The sequence below is a fragment of the Amphiura filiformis genome, chromosome 2 (assembly GCF_039555335.1).
Source record: "Amphiura filiformis chromosome 2, Afil_fr2py, whole genome shotgun sequence".
Taxonomy (NCBI): domain Eukaryota; kingdom Metazoa; phylum Echinodermata; class Ophiuroidea; order Amphilepidida; family Amphiuridae; genus Amphiura; species Amphiura filiformis.
Genome location: NC_092629.1, coordinates 3,825,950 through 3,846,661, shown reverse-complemented (window position 1 = coordinate 3,846,661; position 20,712 = coordinate 3,825,950). Strand labels below are relative to the sequence as shown.

Genomic DNA, 20,712 nt, shown 5'->3' with positions numbered 1-20,712 from the left:
CGATGCCTGCATCATGCGATGCTAAGCAGCTTGTTCGGTAAATGGTGCTAATATGATGACGACATGATTGAATAAGCCAATATCAGTACGAAGGGTCTTTGTAGAATACTGTAGTATACCATTGGATTATATTTTGCCATGCGTCAGGTTTAACTTTTGCTTTTAAATGATATTATGAATCTGGACCCTACGTGAAGTTTCTAACCATTTGGTTTTGAATTATAGTGGAACTTGAAGGTTTCTTCCCACATTCCTGGAAGATCTTCATCTTCCTTCATCTTTCTATTTACTCACCATCCTACTCGCCATCCTATGTATGTGGGAGTGGGGTGCTAGGAAGGGGATGTTTGTACACAAGTGTTTCTTACCATTTGGTTTAGAATCATGGTGAGACTTGAAGGTCTCTTCCCACATTCCTGGAAGATCCTCATCATCATCTTCCTTCACTTCATCCACTGGCTCCCCATCCTGAAATAAAAAACACACCAGATGATAGCATAAATATGCCAAGAGAAAAACCATAGACTCTCTGGACAATAAACCTGCAATCTTGTACAAAATTTGTTAGGACACTTGTGGTTTTAAGCCACATTCAATTCAGCACTCAACTTGAAGAGGACCAGGGAATGTGTGAATAACACAATAGTACATCAGACACACCAAATTGCATTCTAAATATGACGAATGTCCTTCTGATATCAAATAATTTTGATTGTTTGAAATGTGTGATATCATACAAATTTTAAGACAAATTATTAAATGCAATAACATCACAGTGCTTACCTGCTGTTCACCATTCTCATCCTTATCTTCTAACTTTTGAGCCCTGCAGATAGACAAAATATACAACAAAAATATATTTAGTTTCTGGACAGGATCTTTCTGTTAAGAGGGTGCTAATATATCAGGATGTAATTGTATATTGAGCAAGAATATTGATCCTAAAAAATAAACACATCTTAGTTATCTACATTGTACTATGCCAAGCCCACATGCCTTTGAGAAATGCAGTAATGATAATCCGTTTTTTTTCTGAAGCTCCAAAAAGTGAACATATGAAGATGTAATGCACAAAATATATGTCATAGCTGCCTTGTGATATTACTATTATTATTGAAAACATTATTGTACCTTATTTACTCTATTAGTCATCATCATCATCATCAGTCGGCTGCGGAGCAGGCGACTACAAGCTTTCTCCAACTAATGTGATCTTGGGCAAGCGAAACAATTTTGTTTGGCTGCAGTATCCCTTCAGTATCTCCCAGGAGGTGCTGGACATACTGTAAGTACAGTGTGCGCGGCCGTCCCGGTTTCCTCTTCCCATGTGGTGGGATATAAAGCGCATATTCTTTCACAGGCTCTCCATCTTCAAGACGCAGTATATGGCCGAGAAATTTGAGTTGATGAATCTTGACTCTGGCAACCAGTGGAGTGGTGTTGGTCAGGTTGTAGATGGTTTTATTTGGAATCCGATCCACACGTTTGATGTTTAACATGATTCTGTAGCAAGATGTTGCAAATGCATTGATCTTGTTTTCCATGTCCTTGGTAATTACCCATGACTCGCACCCGTACAGAAAGACAGTAACACACATTGTCTGAAGCGGCTTGATTTTTGTTCCGATTGGCAGGGATGGGCTTCTCCAAACGCGTTTCAGTTTCCAGAAAGCTGCCCAGGCTAGTGCCTTTCTTCTTTTAGGTCTCCAACACTAGAGCCCATCTTGGAACCCAAATACTTGAAGTCTGTGACATGGTTGATGGTACTACCATAGACTTCAAGTGCTGGTTGGGCATTACAGTTTGCAGTCATATATTCTGTCTTAGGTGCGCTGATGACAAGGCCTAGATCTGCTGCTGCAGTTGCAGTCCTAGCAAGCTGTGTCACTGGGCCCTCTAGTAACTCACTCTAATAAATACCCCACCATTTTTAAAACAAAATGTTTAAAAACTACTGAAATTTCAATGCTATCTTGTGTAACTAAGCTTACAATGGTCCATACACAATCGGTAATTGCCTAAAATGACATCGCAAAACCGGGAAGAACCAGAAGCCAATGATCCTAAGTTCACAGTTCGTCCTTTTGGCGTGTGGGGCAACCTTGATCATCAAGGAGGTTCCCCCAGGGCAAGGCCTTTCCATTGCACTTCGGTTGGGCTGACCCTGCGATTCCCCCAAACATGGGGAACTCGGGCATATAATTTATGGTAGTGGGGGACTGCGTACCTGACAAATTTTCGGGAAATATCATTGTAAAAAAGACCTGTAATATTAATAAACGCCCCTCTTTTAAAAATGATCATTTAATAGAGTAAATACGGTTCTTATTAAATGGATGCGAGCTTTTGATATCATATTCACTATGATAGTACCTACATTGTTTTGTACAATCTGATAGTGAATACAGAAGTATATCAGTTCATAAACAATAAACAACACAGTCTGTGGGTAAATTCATATTAATCTTGTAAATGATGCAGGTTACTTTTAGAAAATAACTTACATACACAATGACATCACACCTGTTTAAAAAAGTTCCATGTAACCCAATCTGATCCAATCAGACCAAAGTCAGCAATAATGAGATGAGATATGTGATGCGATCATGCAAAATGAGTCTGAGCTGATGTCGATCAAAATCAAAATTCAGATTTCAATCTCATTATACAAGAAATTTCAGAGCTTTATTTTGCTCAAACCCCCATCATAATTAGACTTATGGTTCCAAAAATATGACAATTTTAGTGTTGTTCAGAACAATAAAAATACAAAGGAAGTTGAATACTATTATTGATTATATCTCAAAATTAATATTTCCGACATCCGACTCATTTTGCTTGATCACATCACATATATGCAACAATAAGGAGCAAAAAACAATAAAAAACAGAGGAAAATTGAAATATTCTTAACTTTACAACCAAGTATGTCAGGGGCTTTGGGATTACAACATCAGTAAGCTTAGGTACTGAGCAAGTTAGTAATGGTAATAACTCAATTATCAAAATTCCCAACTTTGGTCTGAGTGGATCAGATCGTATCACATTTAGGAACTATACAATGTATATTAGTATGAATTGGTGGTTATGAATAATGCAACAACAAATGAATAATGCATGAGGGGTTTGAGAAGATGTTGGGTAATTATCACGAAGATCCTTTCACCAGCTGAAATTATGCAGAATAATATTTAGCTTGATTGCAATATAAGGTTTTAATTTTGGGTACTTAAAGTTTGTTCTGCTTATATTTAAGGCCCAGAAAAAATAACTCGTAACACCGTGTATTGGTATAGAATGGCATGTATCCAGCTGGGCGCAGTGCTTACGCTAGCTGTGTGTTGCGTAATACATGACTGACACACAAGAATGTAAATTTACGTGAGCAAGATTTGGGACTTTATTGACGCATGCAGTAACAGAAGCTGAATACATTTTGCCTTTAATATAAGCCAAACAAACTTTAATAGCATACAAATACATGCAAATGCTTGTCATTAAATGGGCTGTAAAATAGCTAGCAGTGCTTAAAGTTCTACCGTAAGGATTCACCTAATGGTGCACAAGTTTAGGCTTATTTTCCTTGGGGAAAATTTCATGTGCAAATAGAGAGCTCCTTCCTCTAATATCCAAATAAGAATTAAGGTTCTGTGTCCTTATTTACTGGTGGGAATTTTACGAGTGGGCACTTTTAGGTTGAGCCTAAAATTCCACATATGTCAAGGGAGCACATAGCGCCACCAGGCAAATCTTTACGGTATTACTTTTCGCTGAAAGTATCTTAATATTCGTATGTGCATTTCATGTTTTTTACTTCAATCTGAGTTTTGACCTCAAGTAGCTTCACATTACCAGATGAAATTTTCACTCTACTTATACTGTGTTTGATTACAATTAGAGAGTATGTAATACCCCATGATTGAACAGTACAACAAAGTTGTGGTAGAAAAACACAAAACAATACAATTTTTGGCTCTTGCATTTTCTTCAAGAAAATGACTTCCTGTCATATTTTCATAGCAAATAATTTCTGGATCAACATCAAGCAAGAAAATAAACTCATAAAAAAAAATCAAACTGCTTGAACAAAAAATAACAAAAACCCGAAATTGGTCTCAGAGGGGAAAAAATGGTCTAAAATTAAACAAAAGTTTGAAAACTATATAACAACTTAAATTCATCTAAACCTGAAAAATTAACTATTCCAGTTGAAATCCATATACTCCCCATGGAAGACATGACCTTAATCTCCCACACAGGGGTGCATATTTTCAAAATGGAGTCACCCATTCAGGTAGCCCAATTTAGAATTCACAATTAAGGTCATGTGTTCCTTAGGGGGGTGTAGGAAAAGGCAAATCTCATGCCTGCAATATACTCAAAACCATATTTGAGACTCCCAACAAAAACAACATCCAACTTCTCATACTAATTTAACCTAAAAATAGATTTTGTCCAATCTTGAGTGAGTAGCTTCCAAAAATAGTAAACAAAGACTTTCAAAAGTGCTCAGAACAAAATAATAAAATCAAATAATACAACAAAACAAAATAAAAAACAAGAATTTTTAACTAGTTTTTTCTTTCAAGTTGTAAATTTAAATATGATAAATTTCTTACTTTATATTTGGCCGATATGGATAGACATCAGCACACATTGAATCTCGAGACTCGAGTTTGGACGCATCGTATAGTCCTACCGCGGACATTGCCCAACATGTTAATTGTTTAGGCCAACTAGCTACAGAAGGCACCCTAACAAAGAACATAAAGAAAACAGAAAAGTGCACATAAGAATTCCTGCTTACGTAATGGCCTACGAAACGTATGTAGCAAGTAGCAGTAAATTTAGATGGGAGGTGAAAAACTACACACATGCAGCTGATTGCAGCACTTGAACTCACACATTAACCCCAATCAGTACCGTGCCTCAATGAAGGAATGGAATTATAGGAGTATGCACTTTCTGCATTAGCATTGGCCTATGAAATATGCAATTAGCTTGCATGGCCTTGGAATGAAGCACACTTCAAGAAGGGGATGCAATGGAAACACTTACAAATGTAGCTATAATAAATTGACATACAGCATTTTCTATCACGGTATTTTTCCGGCTGAGAAGCAAACATGAGGAGTTTTTCTATTGTGATAAAATATCAGGGTCTACTCGGCAGTACTTACTTCAATTGCATAATAAGAGAAAGATTACCTGTGAGTCTATAGCCATGCAACGTACATTCACCTGGATGTGCACTGATGCACAACCTTGCCAGCTTCTATTGGCGATAACCGGCTTTTTCCTCAAGCATTATTATACTACTTTTGAAGAATGCCACAGAAATACCAGTATGAAAATCAGCCTGGCAAATGCTGGAGGCCAGTTCTTTTACTGGCCTTTTTTTAATATGCTGTAAACCGGAATATCCTGGCTTGTTTACTCAAATAGAAAAAAACAAACCGCATCAGAAATGAAAGCAACAGCTTCCATAGCTGGGCAAGCGGCAGGTCTAGCCTAGATTCATGCAAACTTAATGTTCATAAAACCACATCTTTTTTGACATTACAGTCTACCGTGTGATAGACGACAAACGTCTACCATGTGATAGACGACAAACAGAAACCAATGAAAGCTGATTAGTTGACACCCAACATTTTCCCATTTGAAAAAGGTATGTGAAAAGGTTAGAAGTTAAATGTAGATGTTAGGCACAGGTCATGCTATGTATTTTCTTCAAGAAGATTATGGAAAGTCATATTAATCAGATGTGAATGAAACAATATAATATGAAGCAATGTTATAACCACAGACAAGGTCTTAGCCAGCCATGCGTCCACACGTCTTTAAGACGGCTTAATCTAAATTTAGACAGGTGGATTTAATGGATTTTACAGATGTGATAGCTCTAAAACAGATGATTTTAAGGTTATATGAACTTGAGACTAATTCAGAGTGACATGTAAAGTCCAAATCAGGACATATTTGACCCTAGACTTCTCCGTAGTCCACTTGCCAATTGTGCACTACTCTGGCTATTACATTTAAGCTTAAAACTCTGATTTAATTAATGAGTGCACAATTGATAGATTTTCACAACTGATCTTTTCAGTCACCGTCGCCTCTGTTTGTTAGCTTCCCAAGTGGACTACTGACTTTGCCTTGAGAGTTAGGCCAATTTCTGGCCTAACTAAAATTGGTGATGATGTAATGCATCTTTAAAAATGAATCTGGCTTGTGATTGGTCGCCCAGACCTCGTTATTGTTTAAATCCTCCCGACGCGTACTGGTACCATTATAACTATACATGGTACACAACTATCTAGGGAATGTGGCGCTTTTGTGCTGGTGGATGAACGTATGCATCTAGCGCGTATTGTACCACCATGCTTAGTCTTGTGGTTAGATTTTATTGATAAACAAGTATGATTGACAGTGTGTTAGTCGCGGGGTAAGGTTCTGCTTAAAAGTGAAAGTCCATAGTCGATAATAAACTGGCAGATTCTAAAATTAGAATTGTTCAGTATTGAAGTGTCATTATAATCACAGTTATAATTATGCCATTATGATATGTTGCATTCAATAATATAAGCCTACATAGGGCCTATACTTTACTGTCACAAATATAATTATCTAGGCTATAGCCTAAACTTTTTCATAACCATTTTATACTAGTATTTTGATGTAGGCCTACTAAATATCAGTATAATTTTGAGTTCAACTGAATGCGTTCATCATGATTAATAATATTTTTATTTATCAAAAATCGACTATGGCATAGTCTAATTTGACCCTAGTGACCCTTCCATGGGTATAGACAAGTTGTTTTATATTTGAGGATCAAATTTTGTTGTCTGCTTGGACGGGTGGTTTCTGATTTCTGGCTAAGACTCTGACCACAGACTAATTTTCAAATTCCTCCTGGTTTCTATGAAGCCATGGTTTTCTGTAATATAACCATGAGGATTAATTGCTTTACCCTTGTGTATAAAATATTATTATTTATATCAGACTTCCGTGTGATAAAATAAATCCGCATATTGCATGTCTTTGAAGTATGCACAGATGTGTGCACGGGTATGTTTGCTGATCGGCATCACACTCGTATTGAGTTCGGACAAATCACTCAAATTTAACTGATTTTTATTACTTTTAAAAGTCAGTCTGATATAAGTACCGTATTGGTCCGAGTATAGTCCCACGTTCGAGTATAGTCCCACCCCCCATTTTCGAAAAATTCCAGAAATTGTAAAAAAAAAAAAAAAATTTTATTTTTTTATTTTTTTGGTTTTTTAATTTAACTTCAACAAAAAATAAAAGATAAAAATATTTATGATTAAAAAAAAAAAAAAAAAAAAAAAAAAAATTTCAAGATGTTTTGTATTTTTAATACCAAAATTGATATTTTGTATTCATGTCATACTCTATTAATGATATCAAGATGCATTCAAATTCAATGCATTTTGATATCATTAATAGAGTATGACATGAATACAAAATATCAATTTTCATATTAAAAATACAAAACATCTTGAATTTTTTTTTTTTTTTTTTTTTTTTTTTTTTTTTTTTTTTATTTTTTTTTTTTTTAGGTCAACCATGAATGATCCTAGCATTTTTTTTTTTTTTGAAATTGAGTATAATCCCACCCCCAATTGTGAAAAAATTTCACCAAAAAAACGGGTGGGACTATACTCGGACCAATACGGTAATAAAATTGAAATGGCTTATTTTTTTCTGATAAAAGAACTTGTTAGAAAAACATTCTTGTGTCACACTCAAAGCCATTCAACATTAGCAGGCTGTATCAAGATGACTGGCACTCAACAATTTTGATATTTGTTAAAAAAACCGGTTTCTACTGACTAAACAGAATCCATATAAATGACAAAACTTTATAGCTTCTATGAGCTCCCATAACCATAATCTACCACTTATTGGGCTGTTAAAATTGAAGTTCATAAACCCCCAATGGAACACATGACCTCAATCTCACACACGGGGGGTGTAATTTCAAATGGATTCACACATTCAGGTAACCCCATTTGAAATTCACACTCCCTGTGTGGAGGACTAAGGTCATGTCTTCCATAGGTGGTATATGGATTTCAACTGGAATAGCCCAAATGGTTATGGGTAATGTGTGTCATTAATAGATAAAGAGGCACTTTTTGGTTTGTCCTCTTCCTACCACCACCTAGGTGTACATGTGTACCAGCTTTATTCAACGCCGGCAAGGTAACAAACTCACTGTGGAGGAGGCATAGTGATCACCCCACAGCAACATTTCATGGAGGAGTCTGGCCCAATGGCTTCAAAAGTGAGACAGGTGCTCCAACTTGTCCCCTTCACCAATTTTACCTACCAGTTCTTCGCTCTGACATGCTCAAAGTTCATCAATCCACGAGAGTTGACGCTGGTCACGACGTTGCCTTTCATAATGACGTCGACTCGGAATGGTTGGGATGACAATGCAATGGAGATATCTTTGGTCAGAGTAGCTTCCATGTTGTTGGTGTCTTGTTTGGTTACTGTCCAACTGATGGGGAAAAGAGCGAATATTCAATTAGGCTAAAAAAAACAACAGTCTGTTTCCTGTGGCCTGGAAACGTATGTCAAATTAATTTTTTATTTCATTTTTGGACTCAAAAAATACTTACACCGATTTTGCATCTGTACCCTTCATAATAAGAGAGAATAAGGGTGGTGCATGCCACTAAGATATAAACAACCTGCAACTGTGATTGCTTATGCTTAGTATAATCCGGACATTAGTGTTAATGATGTGACGTTCAGTTTTGCTGCATCTGTTTGAGTTTAAACCACCAAAATGTCTTATATTTTGGGCTAAAAATCCAAATTTTGGGCCTTTTTTGCAGCCAGTCCTGCCACTGGCTTCAAATCTACACTCCAAACATCTGTAAATATGTGCATTACTAACCTTTGTTTAGTTGGCTCAGCTATGAGTACATCAGGCACTTCATATCTAGGCTGGGCTGGGTTGATCTCATTAATCTTCATCCTGACCATGTTACCTAGCAACCCATGTAACTCCAACTGAAGCAGCACAGAGGTTTTGGTATTCATTACATCTACTTTCATAACACCACCTGAGACTTGAAATGTTTCCAGCATCGCTACAAAGGGTGATGATCCTTCTTCTAAAGCGCGGTTGCGTCTAAGTGGAAAGAAAATTTAAATTAACTTAATTGATTAAAATGTGCCTGTAGTAGAATGATTTAAAACTCATTACACCCATGGGCCACGTCTACAACTTGATGCATACACTGTGCATTTTGCCAAATCCATTTAGTGTACATTTTAAAGTAGTATCCGCATGATTTCATGCATATCGTGCATATGACCTTGTGCAAAAGAATGCTGGTTGGATGGTTATTAACACACTTAATTTGGACTTGGCAAAAAGATTGTACATTAATATACTACATACATTGTACCTGTGCTATTAGTGTAGGCTGTGATCCATATCATGATTACCAAGAACTTAATTTGCAGATCTCATCTACACAGGTTGCAGCATTTCTTTGTCCTTTGAGTCTTTCTTGAATTCACAAATTGTGTTTGGTGAAGAGATTATCTTTATCTACATTTTGTTCATTTGCTTGCTTATTTTTTGTATAAATATAATTATTGTATTTCTGTATTTTGAATCATGGTATTATAATTTTCTTGTAGTTGATGATACCATTATACTTATTTGTAATACTAGTATATTATGTATGCTATTTTTTGTAAATATTGTGTATCGTAATATATTTTGTTGCTATAACATGTATACAATGAGGGCCTGCTTGAAAAGCAGTGCTTGTCACTGAAGCAGTATTACCCTCAATAAAGAAAGAATAAATAAATAAATAAATAAATTAGATTTACATATACATATGCGATCAAGCAAATCAGTCGAAACTTGGAAATATTGATTTTGAGATATAGCCAAACAAAGGAAATATTTCCTTTTGTTTCCTGCTGTTTTGGAAACTCTTTGATTGCTTATATCTTTGGAACTGGTTGTTCAATTTCAATGGGGTTTTCTGCAAAATCCAGATTTGAAAATGCTTTTTACTATCCTATAAGAAACTGAAAATTTAATATTTCTGAGTTCCGACTGATTTTGCTTTCAGATCTGCAAAGCTCTGGATCCTAGCTCTGGAGATAATGCTGCTGTTGCAACAAATTTCCACCAGGAATGTAGCTGTACCACTTTGCATGCTGACACTGATATTCAAAAGTATCTCATTTTGGAAAATGGATCTCATATTTGTAATCGTCTCAAATTGAATAGATTTGAGAAGCAATTTGAGATCCAATATGAGATCCAATTTGAGTGACAAATTGAGATATAATCCACCCAATTAGGGTTTATTGGGTGCTAAGTTGCTAACTATTATAGTTGATGAAGTATGGTACTGTATGGAACCATAGATGGAACCAGTGTCTAGACTTCTCATGGTCAAGTATGGGTTTAATTGCTGTTCATGGTATACACAAGGTGACCATATGGTAAAGTTGATCTAAAAATGTTTTTCTTGTTCCTTTCCAAAGCAAAACAAAATCAAGAGAATGTTTTTCAAATTTAAACATCAGAATATCTCACAAACTTAAAATCTGAATACAATGTACTTGGAAAATTGCAAACTCAATCAGTAACAAGGTTTCAGGTTGTTTGCTACAAAAAATTAAAAAGAACAATTAACAGCTGTAAGTAATGTGGAAATAATTCATGCAGTGAAAACTGAAGCAAAACCCTTATACAGTATTTAAAGTGGGATTCATACATTTGAAGTATGTATCAATAATAAGATGTTTCATAGTAAATTGACCTTGTCTTCTTTGCAGAGAAACCTGATCTGCAAGTACAAAATTCCCAATACTATTTCAGCTATTAAATTGGAGTAATTAGGCCTTGCTCTGTCAAAAATACAATTTTGATGATCCCCAACTTCTTTGACCATGAAATGACAAACATTTGGTAGCACCAATGTATTAAGCACCAATTGGGTGATTATGGATCTCATATTGGTACTCAAATTCATTCTCAAATTGGGTCTCAATTCTATCCAATTTGAGATGATTTTCAAAATGAGATCCATTTTCCAAAATGAGATAGTTCTGCACAACAGTGTGATGTGGCAGTGAGTGACATCAGCACATTGACACACCTGGCTGCATGTGTATGCCGACACACTGAGCAAACGCTTGAGATTTGAAGCTACACCCAATGAAACATGCACTAATGTAACTGCCACATTAGGGTGAAAAATTGTATTTGTATATATCAATCAAACCTACTTGCAGAAGCTGCTTTGGTCACAGGTTTTGAAGTTACCCTTGTCAACTGCTTCCACGGTGGACAGAAATACTATGACGTGAAGCACGACCAGAAATAGCACCACAGACTTCATTCTGGACCTGAGTGAAATGACAGAACATACAATTGCATTAATCATTTTTGGGATATTGTTTAAAACATACAATTGCATTAATCATTTTTGGGATATTGTTTAAAAATAATGCTGCAACAATGATGACGATCATGCCCATGATGATGGGGGTGTAACACATAACACATTTTTTAAATTTAAGGTGGTACTACACCCCTTGATAAATTTGTGACTATATGCCCTACATGTGGGTTATTCCATTAATGTGGGGGCCAATGGGTAAATCATACAATTCTATATAGTTTATTATATAACACCTAAGTAGATCCTTGTCATTTGATTGGTTGATTGTTGGTCACATGTCATTCAATAAATAAACTATTTTACGGCCTACGTCACTACCGTGGAATTTGGTTATATCGCTACCGTGCATTTTCGTTATATGCACCGTGCATTTTTGTTATATTCCGTGACGTTCTATTGCACGGCTAGATTACATGGTGTGTTTTTTCCAGTCCGATCTGCGAACAGTATGCATAGCATAGGCCCTACCGTGTTACGGGATATTTAAAACAACAAACTTAATTTGCGGCAATTCTGGATGAATATTTTTGAAGAAATATAATCCACATCTACAAGGAAAGCCGCGAATATCCATATTCCGATTTTTTTTTCTTTTTGGGGAAAGAAAAGTAGAAAACAAGAAAAGTGAAAAGGTAAGCTTACAATACGCATTGGATAGGCCCGGTGGCTAGGTAAGCTTAAATTCTATTTTACTGCGTAACAAACGCCTGGTAAAAATAATAATAGACCCTTAAAATAATACTTTTGAATGGCTTTATTTTTGGGTGATACAAGAATGTATTGCTAAAAAAAAAAGCCATATTTGTCTACGATTCGTACAATATTTTAACTCCTGCAAAGCCATTACAATCAACAAATCAAATAACAAAGATCTATTTAGATGTTTTTAAAACAAATAATGAATGTTTTTTCATTCGTGCAATGGAAAGAATATTTTCATTCGTTGAAAAATGGAATGTTCCATTCAACTCAGCTTCGCTTCGCTGAATGGAACATTCCATTTTTCAACTCATGAAATTATTCTTTCTTTTGTACTCATAAACATTCATTATTTGTATAATGAGGATCATCCATGTTCATATAGGCTATATTTTACTTTTTATGTTTTGATTATTTCATCATCATTAGACAAAAAAAAAAAAAATTGTTGTGTTGCCCTCCCAAGCCTAAAATCTGGTAGTACAGCTGGCGGATTTTTTTTTTTTTTTTTTTTACCAACTCAACCATTTGATACCTACTATTTCACAGTAACATGAGTGAAGAGAGGCATACAGGCCATGCTTAATATTGGCTGTATTTTCTACCCAATGTTGAATATTTTATTGAAGTAAATATTAATATTAAGACCCTTCACAATTAATTCTTAGTTTACTATTTAAAGATTTTAAAAAGGCATGAGGTAACTTAATTATTAGTTATTTATTACTTATTATTTTCTTCATTTTGAAACAAGTGGTCACAGCCCAATATCAACATCTTGCATGGTACCATTTTGGCACTGCAGATCATATTGCAATTATGGTTGATTTTATACATTGATAATAATATACATGTGTTATTTGTTTGTTCAGGATTCATGATCAAAGTAAGAAAGTAGCAAATTAATGTAAGAAAAATGTCATTTAACAGAGAAAATGACAGATAAAAATCAAATAATTAAATATTTTGCAATTCTCAATTTTTGATGCGGGCAGGAAATATAGGAAACTCAAAATCAATTGTGAAGGGCCTAACATCCATGTTGTTGGGATTCAATGAGTAAGTCCTACTATCCAATTAAAGTGCTGGCTTGGGGCACAATCTTTTAAGTGAACGTCAGGGATCCGGGAATAGGATTGGGGGTACATGTATGATATGATATAAAAAACATTTGTTAAAAAAAAATTATTAAAAAAAAAATTAATTTTTTTTTTTTGAAATTAAAAAAAAAAAAAAAAAAAAAAAAAAAAAAAACCGGGCCAGATTTTCGCGATTTTGACCCGGCCGCGAGGGCAACACAACATTTTTTTTTTTTGGGGGGCCTTATTATGCACTAAATAAACAAATAAAATTGCACATCGTGAGAATGCAATGTTATTGACTTTGGCATAAAATGAGCAAAAATGACGACATTTACGCAGTTTTTTTGCGACATTAAAACCTAGCATCAACAATTAGATGTCCTTTACAATTTAAATGATTAAACTTACTCATTTGTAAACTTAAATGCAACTTCAGATGTCAAAAAAAAAAAGAAAACTTAAATTTAAAGAATAATTTAATATTTTCACCATGTGAGAGGTTTGGAAAAAATGAGTTCCCTGTGTAAAACTATGGTGTCCCCGAAAAGTGTTTACACACCCGGGAACCACATTGTTGACCATAGCATCCATACTAAGGATTACATCATGTCAATTTTAATTAGCATTTAATTAAGCAATTAATTAGTTACATCTTTTGTTACAGTTGATCTACAATGAGGTAGATCTACAGTCCAGGATGATATGCAATTTGTAGTCCACAATTTTCACAATTTTGTGTACAATCCTATGGGGCTCACCCGCCCCGGCCCCTCCATTGACACATATTGAAGTACACATATAACTCTCAAAGTTGTCCAATTGACTTGCATGAACACTACGATACCTTTTTTATTTTGTTTTTCTGGTGGGTTATGCCGCTCTTCTGATCACATCATCACAATACATATGTAAGGCTATGGAACTTCTCAAACTTCTTCATTAAAAAGTTATATCGTAACTGAGATTTTAGAAAATAAAAAGACAAATTTAAGAATCTTAAAAAAAGGACGCGGGAGGGACTCTAAACATGTTTCTTTTTTTTTCCTCAGCCTTATTCTTAATCTTGCCTTTACTAGTCCGAATGATCAGTCCCATGCCATGGACAAAATGGCCACGAATGGGACACTTAGAATTGTAATCAATGGAAGAAATCACAAAACATGTCATTTATAAAATAAATACCGTACCTCTCACATGCTCAGTGAAACAATTCAAAAAGTTTAATTTCTTGGGAATTGAAATAAACTCCTGGCCAAAAATTTAATTACCGGTACTAAAGGAAAAGTGAAAATAAACGAGTCCTGAATTAAATTTGATGATTGTTATTTTTGTCATTGTTTGTCGTGTACATGTAGTAACAAACTACATGTAACATAACATTTGATTTCTATCATGTGCAGTGAAGTTTGGGCCTGACAAGAATACGGTACCGTAATTAGATTATAACGCGGATGTCAGACCGACAGAATAGCATGAATAGGGATTTCGCCAGGGTGTCCCCTTTGACAGACACGAGAAATGGGGATGTGCACTGGATGAACAACCCCAACCGAGAGAATTTGAGCTGGCTGGCTTCCATTCACTCGGTCGGACATCCGGGAACATTGTCCCCTTCGTCCCCTTTGCACAAGCGCGCGCATAGCAACCAGCTCGAGAAAGGGGAACTGCACATGCGCATACTGGTTTTACAAGGCTATTTCCCCTTTGTGACGTCAGTCCGACCAAGAGAATACCTCATCACTTAGTCCTAGTAAGTCTAGGATAGGCATGTCCACATTGCTTATTATAGAGGGCGACATTCAATCCAAAAAGTTGCGACCACAGTAGCTCACAGTCAATGGCTTCACTGTGTAATCCCCATAGGGAAATACAAAAATTTGCAATTTGGACACCAGAAACTTGGAGACGTAGTCTAAAAAGTGCTGGTACTTATCCTTCATACAGAAGTCATCATGCAGCACTGATATATTCAAAAGTATCTCATTTTGGAAAATGGATCTCATATTTGTAATCGTCTCAAATTGAATAGATTTGAGAAGCAATTTGAGATCCAATATGAGATCCAATTTGAGTGACAAATTGAGATATAATCCACCCACTTAGGTTTTATTGGGTGCTAAGTTACTAACTATTATAGTTGGTGAAGTATGGTACTGTATGGAACCAGTGTCTAGCCTTCTCATGGTCAAGTATGGGTTTAATTGCTGTTCATGGTCTTTTGAGTATACACAAGGTGACCAGGGGTCGCGCTAACCTGCGTTTCTGCGCGTACAGCGCATATTTTGAAGTTTGAGCGCATATATTCATTTTTGCATACCAGTTCAGGGGTTTTCATGCGCGCAGAAAAATGAAAACATGTGAAAGAAAATAAAAGCTTCGATCTCCAATATTTACGGCCCGTCCAGAAATTATGTAACATAAAATGCAATGTAACATAAATGTTCAAGTGAAGTCGCCGTAGCATTGTAACATAAATTAAAAATAGAAATAAAATACACACCGCCGGCATATTTACACAGATTGCGATATTGTCTAGAATCACTGCTGATGAGTTATTGCAGTACTGAATGATGACACGTACGTGAGTTGGTAATTTCTAATTCTAGGGATCGGAAAGAAATGCTTGGCAGGTGGTGTGTAGAGATATGTCATCGGTGAAATACGACGCAATGATATCGGCCGTAGAAGAAAAAAAAAAAAAAAATTTGCCCTTGAATTATGTTTTATAGTCAAAATACTCCAGGAATTCAGTAAATATCATGATATTTGACCTAAACTTGAACTCATTTGCAATGAAATGTCATTTTTTATTGAGTAAAGCATAGCTTCCATGTGCTTGCAATGGTGTTGAATTCTGCACTTTGCCGACATGGCGAAGTTGAACTGCGTTTTATGGAATTCGGCGAACTTTTATGGCATAAAGCAACACTTTTATTAAAGTACACTGCTTGGGAACTTTCTTAAAAGTGCGATAGTTGGTTAATAGCGAGAATCGCGGCATGAAAAGCGTATGATTGTGTTTTTTTTGCTGGGCCTTGCTTAACTATGGTACAGGTAACACATCATTTTTCATTGTAACCAAAATCACAAAATCTGATACTGATATATTAAAACGGTACATTCAATACTTGACAGATTAGAGAACCCCTCATTTTAGGATTTGAGCGCATATTTTTAACACTTTCAGGGGGTTCAGGGGTTCTGAGAACCCCTGGTTTTAAAACCTAGTGCTACACCTGAAGGTGACCATATGGTAAAGTTGATCTAAAAATGTTTTTCTTGTTCCTTTCCAAAACAAAAAATCAAGAGAATGTTTTCAAATTATTTAAAGCATCAGATTATCTCACAAACTTAAAATCTGAATACTCATAAATTTGCCCCGGAAAAATGCAAACTCAATCACTAACAAAGGACTTATAAATTCCAGGAGGATAGTTGGTTTCAGGTTGTTTGCTACAAAAAATGAAAAGAACAACAACTAATGTGGAAATAGCAAAACCCTGATATTTAAATTGGGATACATAAATTTGAAGTATGTATCAACAATAAGATGTTTCATGGTATAATTGACCTTGTCTTCTTGGCAGAGAAATCTGATCTGCAAGCATAAAATTATTCCCCAGCTATTAAATTGGAGTAATTAGGCCTTGCTCTGTCAAAAAATACAATTTTGGTGATCCCCAACTTCTTTGACCATGAAATGACAAACATTTGGTAGCACCAATGTATTAAGCACCAATTGGGTGATTATGGATCTCATATTGGTACTCAAATTCATTCTCAAATTGGGTCTCAATTCTATCCAATTTGAGATGATTTTCAAAATGAGATCCATTTTCCAAAATGAGATAGTTGTGCATAACAGTGCAGTGAAAGTTAGATTTCATAAAATAAATTCGCCTTTGTGTAAAATGGATCATCGTTGTAAAAATGATGCATTACATGCTCTTTTGTACAGTATTAAATAAAGTCATTCAATGATGGCCGCAGAAAAGTGCAGTTTTTTAAAAACATACATTTGCCCATAAGGCCCTTCGCACTTGATTATTAGTTTCCTGTTAAAGATTTTGAAAAAGGGACGAGGTGACTTTTAATTATTGATTATTAATTATCTTTTATTTTCTTATTTAGTTTGTGCTGCACATAGGCAATGTAATGCCAATTCGGCACAAAGTATGAACTTTGACCTCTATTGAATTAGTGCGCCCACATGATCCCACTTTTTTTTACTTGTTATACATTAAGCCCCTTTATCCAATCATCCAAAAAGTAAGATGGGATCTTGTTGGCGCACATTTTTATTGCGGGTCAAACTTCCACTTTCGTGCTGCACATAGGCAAATATGCATCACTTTGGCACAAAGCGTGACCGTTGACCGCTTGTAGATTAGTGCGCCCACATGATCCCAATTAGCTGTAGCTTGTTTTTTGTCTACTGGTCGCCAAAGAAGCTAGACGATGAAAAATAAAATTGGGATCTTGTTGGCGCATCTTTTTGTGATGCAGTAAAAAGCCCACATTGTGCAGCGAGTGGGAAAAAGAGGTCAAATTGAACTCCAAATGAGGCTAAGTCCATTTTCAAAAAATCAGAAATATATGAAGATCAAGAGATCCCAAGCTAATTTTTTCAGTTCTTGCAGAGAATTACCTCTTCTTTGATGAAATCCTATTCGGAGAGTCGGGTGACGTTGGCGCGCAATAATACAGGCGTGCAAAAATGTGCGAAAATAGGAAATTTTGACCTTTGACCTCTGTTAACTCTGTGCGCCAACGAAATCCCCAAAAATTTTTGCTGAAAAATGAAACTTGTCATGGAGGTCTTTAATTTCAAACTTGTTCGGACTTGGGATCTTGATGGCGCAGCCCGTTATGAGGCTTTGAAGTTTGCACGAGGGCGCTTTTCATCAAATCATTGGATTTGCTGATTTTGTTGCCCATCAAGATCCCAATTTTTTTTCTTGGTTTTTGTAATGTAACCATTTGGTACTTAAAAAAAATGCAAAATGCAGGTTGGGATGATGATGGCGCACGATGTTAGGCGCGTGAAAGTCGATTCCGAGTTTATCGTCCCCCGTCCGCGTCACTTTTTGGAGACCAAAAATACCCGCGTCAAATTTTCAAAAATGCCAAAATAATTCATTATTTTCAAAGTATCAGTGTTTTTAGCAGTTTTAGCAATTGGAAACATATATTTTTGTTTGTAAAACATATAAATTCATAACTTGGAAGCAGACCCAGGCTCTTTTCTATTTTTTCTAGTCCCTACCTTTCGTGAAAATTTCTTTGTCGCATTTATTTCCATTTTGCTTTAAATCAACACACATTTTAGGTCAATAATGAAATCTGATGAAATAATGAAAAATGAAAAATGAAAAAGTCACCTCACCAACCTGGAAAAAAAAAGTGACGATAAACTCAGAATTGACTTTCATTGGCCTTATGCACCTCCAAAGTTTACCATAAACAAGTAAGGCTCAGAGAGGCTGAAATTTCAAGAATTTTTTCAAGCTGAACGAGGGCGCTGTGCACGCTCATATTTTACATGTGAGTTGTTGGTGCTAATATGTACCAAAATTATTTTTAGAGAAAATTCTATTTTTTTTTGTATCACAACCCCCCCTGATTTGGGTACATAAGGGAGACTGGCTCTTAATATGTTATAGATATTGTAAAACTGCAACATCTCATACCATTTTTACCTCAAAAATGTTTATCGTTTTGGCGTAATTGCCTAATACATAACTAATTAGCCCATAGGCCGCAATGTAAATCAAAATTTTCAAATGCATTTTTCTCAAATTGGACCTTATTCACATAAAATACCCCACAATGTCTGAAGTTGGATTTTGTCCAATGTTCCAGAATATGTTCACAACATAGTGATGCATCAGTCTCACCCTTCAAATTTTTTTTAATGTAATCGCGTTGACGATATACAGGGTGCGTCAAAAAAGTTGATATTTTTTAATTAAATTTTAATTAATCATTCATATTTTCCCAACACTACTTCCTACCATTTTCATAATGCAAAAATTAGTTTCCTTGTGCAATTTCCTTTCAGAAAATACACACATTTATCATGAATACAGTGAATATTAAAGGAGATATGGACCTTTGCAGTTTTTGCACGTGATTGGTTGCATTGACTTCTGTGCATTTAGAGGCAATCCGTGGTACAAAATGTAATGAGAAACTGATATGGAATATGAAATTGATCAATTTTGAAGTCAATCTGGTTTCTTTGATGAGTAATTGGCTCTAAAATGAGACATTGAAAAGCTCAATATGACAAGGAGTTATGAAGATACAATAATTTATTCAAACCAACACTATGGAAATCTTACATTTTCCTATGCTATTATTAATACATATTCCTCACCCATCTGCTCCTCACCCACCTGCGCTGCTCCTCCACCCCATCAATTTTCAATTCCAGCTGATGCCATTTATTTAGTTTGACTCACTTTTCAGTACTAGTTTACACAGTTTTAGCCCTGTTCTTTAGCTTTAAAATGAGACCCAAAGTAGCTCAATAGGACAAGGGGTTGGTTCAAAATGACATTTGTGACCCATCACATCGAAACAGACCACTTCACGGCTAGCTTCATTGGCAGATAACAATGAAAGAAGATGGAAAAATATAAAGAAACTAAAAAAAAAAATTCTGAGTTTGTTTTGCCTCATAAAACATTTTTACTGTATCTGATTTCAACAAGTAAGGTGTCAATTTCAAGGTAAAAAGCAGCAGTTTATCGTAGTGTTTAAATTTTCATTTTCATTTCTGCCACAAGGTGGTCTGTTTCGATGTGATGGGTCACATTTTTCATTCGCCTACATTCGAAAAATTGTAACACCTCCACCTTTTTTGGGGTACCAACTTGTGACATGCGACCATATCAGATAATACCCAATGTAAAAGTAAATGTCGTCACGTTCTCAGTTACTGGGACTACCTCATCACTGTGATCATGATGACTAAACAACATGAACAATGAATGAGAATTTTTTTTAAGCTTACTCATATCATATTCCGTCATAATGAATGATGCTCGTTATGCTGCGCCAATAAGCTTATAGAAGGTACAGCAAGTAACCTGATCAATCAATCATCATGCTAATAATATTTGAACTTGATCACATCAATCTTAATTAATTTACTACTTTGTTAAAAGAAACAATGGGACACTTACACTGTAGTACACGTTGACTTCGTGAAAGCTGCCATATTACTTATTGGAGAATGTGATAATCTAGAAACAATCAAACCTGTTTACTATCCCAAAAATGAGCTATTTTCTCATTCAATAGAGTTTTCAAACTTTTTAATTGACTAAAATAATAGAAATTTATAAATTAAAAAGATAATTAATATGATTGATAAATAAAGGTAGCAGCAAAAGTAAATCGAGCTTTAGTCTTTTAATTTAAACTTTGATCATATTAAAAACACC

At 35.4% G+C, this 20,712-nt stretch overlaps 1 protein-coding gene and 1 pseudogene across 2 annotated transcripts in view; one reads left to right on the top strand and one right to left on the bottom strand.

Moving 5' to 3' along the window:
- The window catches only part of LOC140145784 (neutral alpha-glucosidase AB-like), a 45,562-nt gene extending 25,053 nt beyond the window's left edge, over positions 1-20,509 (bottom strand). Inside the window, exons 1-7 of one of the 2 annotated variants that reach the window (XM_072167462.1) lie at positions 20,452-20,509; positions 11,305-11,424; positions 8,936-9,172; positions 8,360-8,533; positions 4,620-4,754; positions 784-826; positions 369-468 (exon numbers count right to left, since the gene is read on the bottom strand). In XM_072167462.1, coding sequence (XP_072023563.1) covers positions 369-468; positions 784-826; positions 4,620-4,754; positions 8,360-8,533; positions 8,936-9,172; positions 11,305-11,424; positions 20,452-20,486 — 844 coding nt within the window. In that variant the 5' untranslated portion in view covers positions 20,487-20,509. The remainder of the gene's footprint in view (positions 1-368; positions 469-783; positions 827-4,619; positions 4,755-8,359; positions 8,534-8,935; positions 9,173-11,304; positions 11,425-20,451) is intronic. The other variant, XM_072167463.1, reaches the window with a different exon arrangement.
- On the top strand, positions 2,079-2,232 carry LOC140146906 (U1 spliceosomal RNA; annotated as a pseudogene).
- Positions 20,510-20,712: the final 203 nt, after the last annotated feature.